Source organism: Pteropus vampyrus, unplaced genomic scaffold (assembly GCF_000151845.1).
Source record: "Pteropus vampyrus isolate Shadow unplaced genomic scaffold, Pvam_2.0 Scaffold86, whole genome shotgun sequence".
NCBI classification, from domain to species: Eukaryota; Metazoa; Chordata; class Mammalia; order Chiroptera; family Pteropodidae; genus Pteropus; species Pteropus vampyrus.
This window is the reverse complement of record NW_011888867.1, coordinates 1972111-1981239: the sequence shown is the minus strand read 5'-3', so window position 1 is coordinate 1981239 and position 9129 is coordinate 1972111. Positions and strand designations below refer to the sequence as shown.

Below are 9129 nucleotides of genomic sequence, written 5' to 3'. Positions count from 1 at the left end.
CCCGGAGCCTCATGGGCTGACTAGGACCCTGGGCACCTGGGGTCCAGCGGGGCCTCACGGAGCAAAGGCATCAGGCGGGCTTCGCAAATCCCAGCTCAGCCACTTCGTTGCTGTGTGGCTTTGGGCAAGTCACTTAACCTCTCTCAGCTCCAGCTTCCCCATCTGTGAAATAGGTGTGATACTTTCCAACTCAGGAGCTCGTTAATGAGACCCTGTATGTAAGGCCGTTGGGACGTAGCCCCTGGACAGGCTGAGCGCACAGTCAGCTATTATCCAGGAGTGAGCCTGATTGCAAGTGTGTTTGGTGTGGAAGGAGGCAGGCAGGAATGTGGCTTGTGCTCAGGAACAAGCTTGGGCTAGGATGTCCTCTGACACAGTTACCCTGTCCTTGCTCCCCCAGGACAAGAGCTGCCCCAGGGGCTCCTCGGCCGACTCGGGGCAGAGCGGGAGGTTGGGCATTCTCCAGCTGCCTGTGGGCCGGTGCACTGATGGTTTCTATAGTTTTGCAGCTAAAAGATGCTCCAGCGTTTGGCCCGTGTAGGCTCTGGGATTATCTGCGGAATGGGCGCCTGGGCCTTCTCCTCCCTCGCTCTGGATGAGCCCAAAGATAAGTAAGGACCGTTGCTAACTTCTACTAAGGAACAGCCAGAGACAGCCCTCCCCCGCCCGCCCAGGACAGGGCTGTGGTGGGCGGAGACACTGGAGGGTCGGAGTCAGAGAGGACTTGGCTTCCTTAGGAGGTGGCACCAGTCCAGCCCAAACACTCTACCTGAATTAACACATTACATCTTCACAATGTGAGGCGAGTGCTTTTATTGGCTCCACTTTGCAGATGAGGAAACTGAGGCACAGACAGATGAACATCCCCAGCGTGGTAGAGTCTGGATTTTCACCCAGGCCGTTGGGTTTACATTCTCAGCCCGCTGGGCTGTCCTGCCGGGAGCAACAGTCAGCAAGTATTCGTCAAGTTCATCTGTTAAGCCTGGAAATGGTCTGGGTGAAGCGGAAAGGACACTAGTTTTAAAGTTGGAGGGACCTGGCCGAAATCCCAGGTCTTACTGCTGTGTGACTTGAGGCAAGTCACTTCATGTCCCGGAGCTTCCATGCCACCATTCGGACAAGGGACATGAAGACGCCCCGTCGCTGGACTCTTTGGAAGCGAGCTCGTTGAGGGCCCCTCCGCCAAGACGCCCCGCAAGTGTTTGTTTACTCCCTTTCTTCAGAGTTTCCTCCCAGCCCGTGCCTTCAGCCCCAGGCACTGGCCCCCCGTCCAGAGCCTGACCTTGGCCTTGAGTTCCGGGAGGACTTCGGAAATGGCTTTGGCTGCTCCGGGTGGAGGGAGATGGAGCCTCCGTCGCTTGCAGATCAGAATCTCCGGGAGCCCCTTGCCGAGCCTTTCATGTTGCATGATTTCACAAGATCCCCGGTGTTTGTTTAGCAATGGGGTGGTATTTTTAGAACTTAAAAGTAATTCTGCTCTTCGAGGAACAAGCCTGTGGATGTGGCCCCAGCTGGAGCCAGGCCTGGACTGACTGGAGGCGTGTGGGCGCCGTGCCCTGGGCCTCCTCACCCCCACGCTCTGCTCCCCTCGGGCCTTTCTGTTGGATGCAGGACACCCTTAGTCTACCTTGTCCCTCTCGACTCCTTCCTGCCTGCTGGTCTGGGCCCTGGGGGTGCTGGAGGGCGGAGAGTTACAACAATCCCAGCGGTAGGAAGCTGTGAATAGTGGCCCCCAAAAAAGATGTCCACATTCTAATCCCAGAAACCTGTGAATGTGTCACCTCGGATAGCAAAAGGAACTTTACAGATGTGATTAAGTTAAAGATCTTGAGGCGGGACATTCTCCTGGATTATGTGCGTATGCCCAGTTTTACCACAAGGGTTCTCATAAAGAGAACCCATAAAGAAAGAAGCAAGAGGGCCAGAGAGAGGGAAGGAGACGTGATGTTAGACGCAGAGTTCAGAGTCAGAGACAGATTGGCAGGTGCCACACTGCTGGCTCTGAGAGGGAGGAAGGGGCCACAGGCCAAGGAATGCAGGCCGCCTCTAGCAGCCGGAAGAGGCAAGGACACGGATTCTCACTCGGAGCCTCCACGGGGAGCACAGCCCTGCCCACACTTGGATTTGGGCCCAGGAATCCTATTTCAGACTTCGGACTTCCCGAATATGAATCAGTTTGTGTTGTTTTAAGCCACGAAGTGTGTGGTCATGAGTTATGGCAGCCACAGGAAGCTAACACACAGCCCAGTGCCCTCCTGTCTCCTTGGCACACCTCACTGCAAGCTAGGGCTGCAGGGGCACCATGTGGGAGCCACCGACACCTGTGTTCAGGTCCTGCTACGCCACCTGACCCCTCCAGTAATACATCTCTGAACAAGTTCATTCTTCCTGGAATTATCGGGAAGAATTTTTGCAAATGACCAGGCCCCTGGCCCGTAGGAATTACGAAAGTATTATTTTGTTTTCTGTCTGTTGTTCGCTCCTCTGCAGAGAAGGGGGTAGGGAGTTAGCTCAGTGGCTGTGTCTAGATCAATGTTAGGAAAACCTAGATTCAAATCCCAGCTTCACATGCTCGAGGAAGTTGTTGGTGAAATTCGGGAAAGTTGCTGGGGCCTCTGGACCTCAGTCTCTTCATCTGTAAGAGGGCAGACAGTGACCCCAGAGCACAGAGCCTGGCCCACAGCGCCTGTGGGTGGACGGAGCCAAGCTCTTGTTTGGTCAGCTGCACCTCCTTCTCTCCACCCCAGGCTCCGCCACGTGCCTCCTTCGGCAGCTGGCGGGCTCCCAGCCTCCAGGGTCGACCTCTGTGAGACGCGGATGTCAATCTCCATTAGGAAGGACCCTGTGGGTGGCTCTGGATCACGCTGGGCGACACAGGGCGGGAAGTGGTTTCTTCCGGCGCTGTCCCACTCGGTCCTGCAAAGCTGAAGTCCTGCCTGTTTTGGTCGGGGCTGTCCCCACTTCCGGCTGAGGCCTCTGGGCCTCAAAGATGACACATCTGGGGTAGGGCTCCCCTGCAGAGGTGTGAGGGGAACGAGGCCCAGAAATGGGTCTCAGATGTTCCCTGCCTCGGCCAAGACTTGCCTGTCGTGTTCGTGAGGACGCAGAATGTCAGAAGGGAGTCGGAATGGGTTCTGTTGAGTGTGCAGAGAGAAATCCGTGCCCGTGACCTGCTGACACTGTCGGCCGGTCAGTTTGGGCAGGAGCCGGCAGCTCTGCAGCCACAGAGGCGAGGACACCTGGTCGCATCAGTTTCCGAGCTTCTCGTGTCCTGAAGAGAACAGCGTCGGGGTTAGTTGGAATCACAGACTGCCCAGGTAGAAGCCCACCTTGGCCTTCTCAGTGACCGTGGGCGAGTCGCTGAACTTCCTGTTCAAAAAAATCAACTTCCTGTCGTCATCATCTTCATCTAACACATATGGATCTCTGACCGTGTGTCAGCAGTGTCCCGGGTTCTGCAGAAGGCTGTTAACCATTTGAATCCTCACCGTAAAACTTGTGGGGTGGGTGCTCTCATTCCTCTGGGGTGAGGGAAGGGGACAGAGCCCTAAGGGACAGTACCCAAGCTTCACCCACGGAAGGGGCAGAGCTGGGATTTGAACCGGGTGACCTGGCACTTGCGAGGCCCACAGGACCCGCCTCGGGGATGACTCCGGGTGAGGGCAGGGTTCTTGGGACAGGCCTGTGAAACGCACTGCACGGAGCCTGGATCTCACTGAGCACTGGGTGCTTGTCAGCCGTTTCCATTTCTGTTTTCCGAGGTGCTTGCTGACTGGTGTTTGGGGCCTGGGTCGAAACCCATTCTAAATTTTGAGAGCCATGAGTATATTCACTGTTTTGATCGTGGCGGTGATGGCATAGGTCTCTACGTGAGTTGAGACACAGCTAATCATGTGCTGTAAATAATGTGTATTGTCCGTTCTATGTCAGTTGGACCTCAGTGACGCTGTTTTTTAAAAAATATGTAGAAGTCAGTCAACAAAACGGAAAATCCGTTCTGCCTCATGGTTTTGGGCCAGCGAGGACCACTTAAAGGGTGGTTTTTTAGGTTTTTTTCAGGCAGTGTCCTCTGTAGTCAAGTTTGAGCATAAAAGAGGGGCTGTGGAAATCGGGGGTGGGGGAGATGTCCTTTGTCGTGGGTGTTGCCTGCGTGTCACTGCGTTGGCCTTTCCTGGACTCTCGGTTCAGTGGTCAGATAATGTTCCCGCAGGTATGTGTTACATAAAACACATACCTGCCTGCTGCACCGGCTCCGTTACATAGAAGTGGGTGTTTACTCCCTGTGCCCAGGTGTCACCTTCGGTTCCCCTGCCCCACCTGGTCCACTCCCCGAGCCACCTCTTTCTTGTTCTGGCTTACATCTTGTCTGGTGGCATCGGCTCATGGGTGGCAAGCCTAGGCTTCTGGCCCTGCTGGGGAGGAATGGAGTAAGCCTGCTTCATCCCTTCTTCCTCCTTTAAAGGACACTTCCTCTGAGGCTCTCGTGTCTCACGCACTGTGGAAGGTGTACCTAGATCCAAGACAGCTCAGCAAGGTGGACAGACGTGGGGCCGTCATCCCAATCCCCAGCCAGGTATCCAGACTTGGCTTCTATGAGCTGTGTGATCCTGAGCTAATCCCTCAGCCAAGCTGAAGCTTAGTTTCCTCATCTGCACAATTAGGGTGGTTTCCCAAGGCTGTCATAAGGACCATATGAGAAGGTCCCGCATTTCACCGATTCTAACACGCGTGCTTTTCACATTTTAGCAGGTCTGAAGTCAGGGTGCACCTCCCAAGTGATGCGTCAGAGTTTCACTGGCACTGTCTTTCCTTCCTTGGTGGCCCCCGAAACATCGGTACATCTTATACCTGCCAGCTTCCTCGATCTGAGGACATGCCCTGTGGGAAGGGCCGGGGCAGTGTGCAGACATTAACATTTTAATGGAAAGAAGACAGACCCAGAGCCCCCAGGCATGGTGCTCCTCCCAGCTCTGCTACTTCCTGCTTGTTACAGTCTTGGACAAGTGACTTGACCTCTCAGAACTTTAGTTTCCTCACCTGTGAAATGGGGACAATAAGTTTACTGTGAGTTGTTTTGAGAATTAGATAAGGCGAAATATGGGAGTCCCCGGCACGGGCCAGGTGTTTGGCAGGCGCTTGGTAATTTTTGTTTGCCGTCTTCAAGAAGATGAAACTGTGTCTCTTCGAAGTCAGTATCTGGGGAAGCTCAGCCTGAGGTCAGCATTGCCCTTTACGGCCTCCGAGTTACTGAGATCTTGTGCCTCAGTTTCCTCATCTGTGAAATGGGCAGAATAATAGTACCTACCAGCCAGCGTGGCTGTGAGGATCGACCGAAACGGCACAGCGTGCCTGGCGCATAAATGCATTCGTTGGAGGCATGGACGAGGTGCTCCCAGATCCAGCTTTCATTATCGTGGTTATTAACGGTGATTATGCTTTTGAGTTCACTCCCTTGAGACCTCATAGCCTCTTACATGTTGAGGAGGAAAACACATAAGCCCAGCCCAGCCTGGGGGTACAAGGCACCCTCATCCCAGAGCACAGAAGGCTCTTGGGCACAAAGACTCACTGTGTGATTTACAGGTGCACTAACATGATTTAAAGTCATCATTGGCTTTGATGGGGAAAAAAACATAATCTGTCCTACAGATTTGCCTCTTCGGGTTCTGGGCACGGATCTGGCCCCTAGGGGTTCAGTTTGTCTGATTCTAAACAACTGTGTTTGCAGTCCGGTCACGGGGGCAAGTGCCATCTGTCCACGCTGTGTCCCCTCCTTCCACCCTGACTGGGTTTCACTTTCCCTGGGTCCCTGATCAGCCAGCGGCGGGCCCACCGCTTCCCATTTCCTGCTGAGTGTAACCCGTAGAAGGCTGATGTTTGTACCACGCAGCCAGGAAACCAATGTCTCACTGTCTTGTCCCTTCTGCCCTGGGACAGACATCTCAGGGGACCCCGGTGGCTTGCGTTTTTCATTTTCCTGTGCTTTACCACATGCTGGGCTCTGGCAGGTATATCCAGGCAGTCAGGTCTCAGGGTGGCTGGAAGGCTCGAGGTCTGAACTGTGCTCAGAGACAGGTTCCACTGCCCTGAGACTTGGGGTGCTGCAGTGCTCTGCCAATCGCCAACCACGGGCCGGCCCGAGCGTCCCAGCGAACTCTTTAAAAAAAGCAAAAGGCAAGCACTTCAGGGTATACAAGACACTTGCCTCCAGCAACTTGTTTAAACAAAAGAGCTTACTGGGGGCGGGGGAGGGTGGTTAAGACTTGGGGTGGTTGGCCCAGGCTTTCCAGGCTTGAGCTGGGCCTCTGCTGGGCTGAGAGAAGGGAGGAGCCCTCTCTCGCCTGCAGAGGGTGGTGACCAAGCAGGTGCCTTGAACAAAGTAGCTGCTTGCTAAGTTCTGATTGGATTGGACTGGATGTGAGTAAGGAAGATCTGGGCTGGCCAGGTCCCGACGGTGGGTCAGGCCATGTGCAGTTTGACACCTTTGTCATATTTCATGCCTCCCACAGGCTGACTGCCCAGGTGTTAGCAGAATCTAGCGGCTTGGCTAAAGAGTGAGGGCAGTGACCATCATTCGCTCATTGAGCCCACAAATATTTATTGAGCACCTACTATGTGCCAGGCGCTATTCTAGGCACTGAAGATACAGAAGTTAATAAAATACACAAACACCCCTGCCCTCACAGAGATGAGTGCAGAGGAGACAATAACGAGATAAGTAACATATATAGTACGGTGACTGGTATTCTAAGAAGTAAAAGCAGGGAAGAAGAGTAGGACATGCCAGGCATTACAGTCCTAGAACCTTCCAGATTAGAAACGATGTCACTCATAATGTAATGACAGTTACATTTGCTCAGTGCCTCTAGAGGCCACGCCCCATGAGGAGCCAGCAGACATAGCCGGTAACAGCCCTGAGGGTTACGCTGGGAGCCTGGGCAGGCTTCAGGAACCAGAGCGCTGGGGTGTGGGACTGGACCCCTCTCCCTGTCGCAGCTGGCACTCAGGCACGCTTCTCAACATCACTCTGCACACTGCTCTAGGTTCCACACCTGTGACGTCGGAAGAGCCAGTAGCGCCTACCTCCGGGGATGGCCAAGGATTAAATGAGTTAATATGAGCAGAATGCACGTGCTGCTATTGTTAGTATAATTATCCCTGTTGACTATGGAAAAAAAAAAAAAACAACGGCTGCTAGTGAGCTGCAGAGTCAGGATTTGAACCCAGACCTGGCACTCTAAATCCAGCAGGGTTTTTAAGAGCTAGCAACTCCATGAGGCCTAGACTTTATGGTCCCACACTGCAGATGAGAACAGAGCACTCGGCCAGGATGTAGGGAGGGCGTGCTTTGAGGCCAGGGCTGTGGGGCATGGCTGTGTCTGGACTCCCAGGGAGGAGAGAAGTCCTGGCCAGGCCCGGGCAGAGCTCTAGTGGGACTCGAGGTGGCTGGTGGGGTGGCAGGAGGCCTCCCCGCCCTCCTTCCAGGCTTCTGCTCTCCCGGGCTGGTACCTCACCTGCCTGCCCTCACGACAGGTGTTTAACAGGCCGTACAGAGTAGAGTGGGTGATTTGGGGAACAGAGCTCGCTCCTCATTTCCCCATGTTCCTGCTAGCTAACACATCCGATGGCCGCCCCCTGTTAAACTCCTCGGCGTCCATTTGCGTTTTTTCTGTGATTTATCTGTTCAGAGCGTCTCCTGTGTGCAGAAGGCTCGGTGCCCCCTTGCAGTGCAGGATGGGAGCTGGGTGCCGAGGTGTGAGCAGGACTGGCCGGTGGGGAGCCTCCCGCAGAGTTCTGGTGGACCCCTCCTTGCCTTGTTAATAAAATAACTGTTTTGCCCACGAGGCTTCATGAGGATCTGGAAGCTTTGTTTGTCTTCAGCCGTGGCCCACGGAAGCGGATAGCGGCTTTCCCTGGAGATTAAGCTCTAAGCTCGTTACCGTGAGCTCAGCAACGGGGCCAGACCTCACCCATCCAGGCTTCCCCATCTCAGTGCCTGGGACCTGGCTGGGATTCTGGACCCCAGGCTGCCAACCTCAAGAAGGAAAGGGCTTTCTTTCCTAAGCCAATGAGTGGCCTGAGGTGGCACGGGCTGCAGTAGATGCCTGGAGTATGCGGGTCTCAGACAAGCCAAGAGGAGGACCCCTGAGCTCTCACTAGCTATGTGACCAAAGGCGAGTCATTTAACCCACTGGGGCCTTCCTTTGCCCATCCATATGGTGGGAACACTGGTGCTCGCCAAGCTGGGTGCAGATGCGTGAGATGTCTGACGAGGAGTGGTCATGCCACGCGCGGTGTTTGCACAGCACCTCACAGAGGTCATTGCCTGTGAGCCTTAAAATCACCCCGTGGTGTAAGCAGGATCAAAGATCAGAGGTTATGTTACCTGCCCAGGGTGTCACAAGGCCTCTAGCCTTGGAATCTGGCTCTAAGTCTAAGGCTCTTTTTACCTTGCCCCATCTGCCTTCCAAGTTCAAGGTGTGTGTAAGACACTGCTATTATCGTGAGAGTCGGCCCAGGTCCTCAGTGGACCCTGTGGGCCCAGGAGCTCTAGGTGGGGATGGCAGAGTTGCAGCAGTGGTGGTTGGGGACATTGAGAAGCAATGCTGAGGTCCATCTCCCTTCTGGTCATGTCCCAAAGGCCTCTCTTCATCACTAGCGCTGTTTGTTTGGGCCGTTACTAGCTCAGTTCCTGTTATTCGCCCCCAGATAATTAGCCAGGAAATTCTTCACTTTTGTTTCCTTAAGAGGTCAAATGCTTTTCCCTTTGCAGAGGTAAATAAATCCTACAAGCTGAGTTGGCAGTTTTTCACAGCAGCCTGCAGGCCCCCTGAAGTAAGTCAGCAGCCCCCTTGCCCAACAGCTTGACCAGCCCCACCCAGGGACTCAAGGGCACCAAGAAACACAGGCAGCTGCCTGTCGTCCACCACGTCTGCAAAGACGAAGACGTTTAAACCAGACCCGGGGCTGGAGCCCAGGATGATGTGGGGAAGGGACTGTGCCTGTTGACATCAGCACCAGTTGCTTCTCCCTCCCGTACCCATATCCTGATGGCAGTGAGTGAGGGGTAGCACTGTGACATCGTCGCGCTCCCTGAGAACCCAGCCATGAGGCCGTCTTCGCCCTCCA

General features: G+C 54.5%; 1 protein-coding gene across 4 annotated transcripts in view; it reads left to right on the top strand.

Annotated features, from left to right (window-relative positions):
* LOC105294417 (collagen alpha-1(I) chain-like) overlaps positions 1-9129 on the top strand; it is a 71717-nt gene that overhangs the window by 55966 nt on the left and 6622 nt on the right. The window contains exon 3 of one of the 4 annotated variants that reach the window (XM_023532605.1): positions 7689-8991. The exons of the other annotated variants lie outside the window; for them this stretch is intronic. Within the exon in view, the coding sequence (XP_023388373.1) occupies positions 7689-7821 (133 nt within the window). The 3' untranslated portion in view covers positions 7822-8991. Of the gene's footprint in view, positions 1-7688; positions 8992-9129 lie in introns of those variants that run through there. 4 annotated transcript variants of the gene reach the window in all.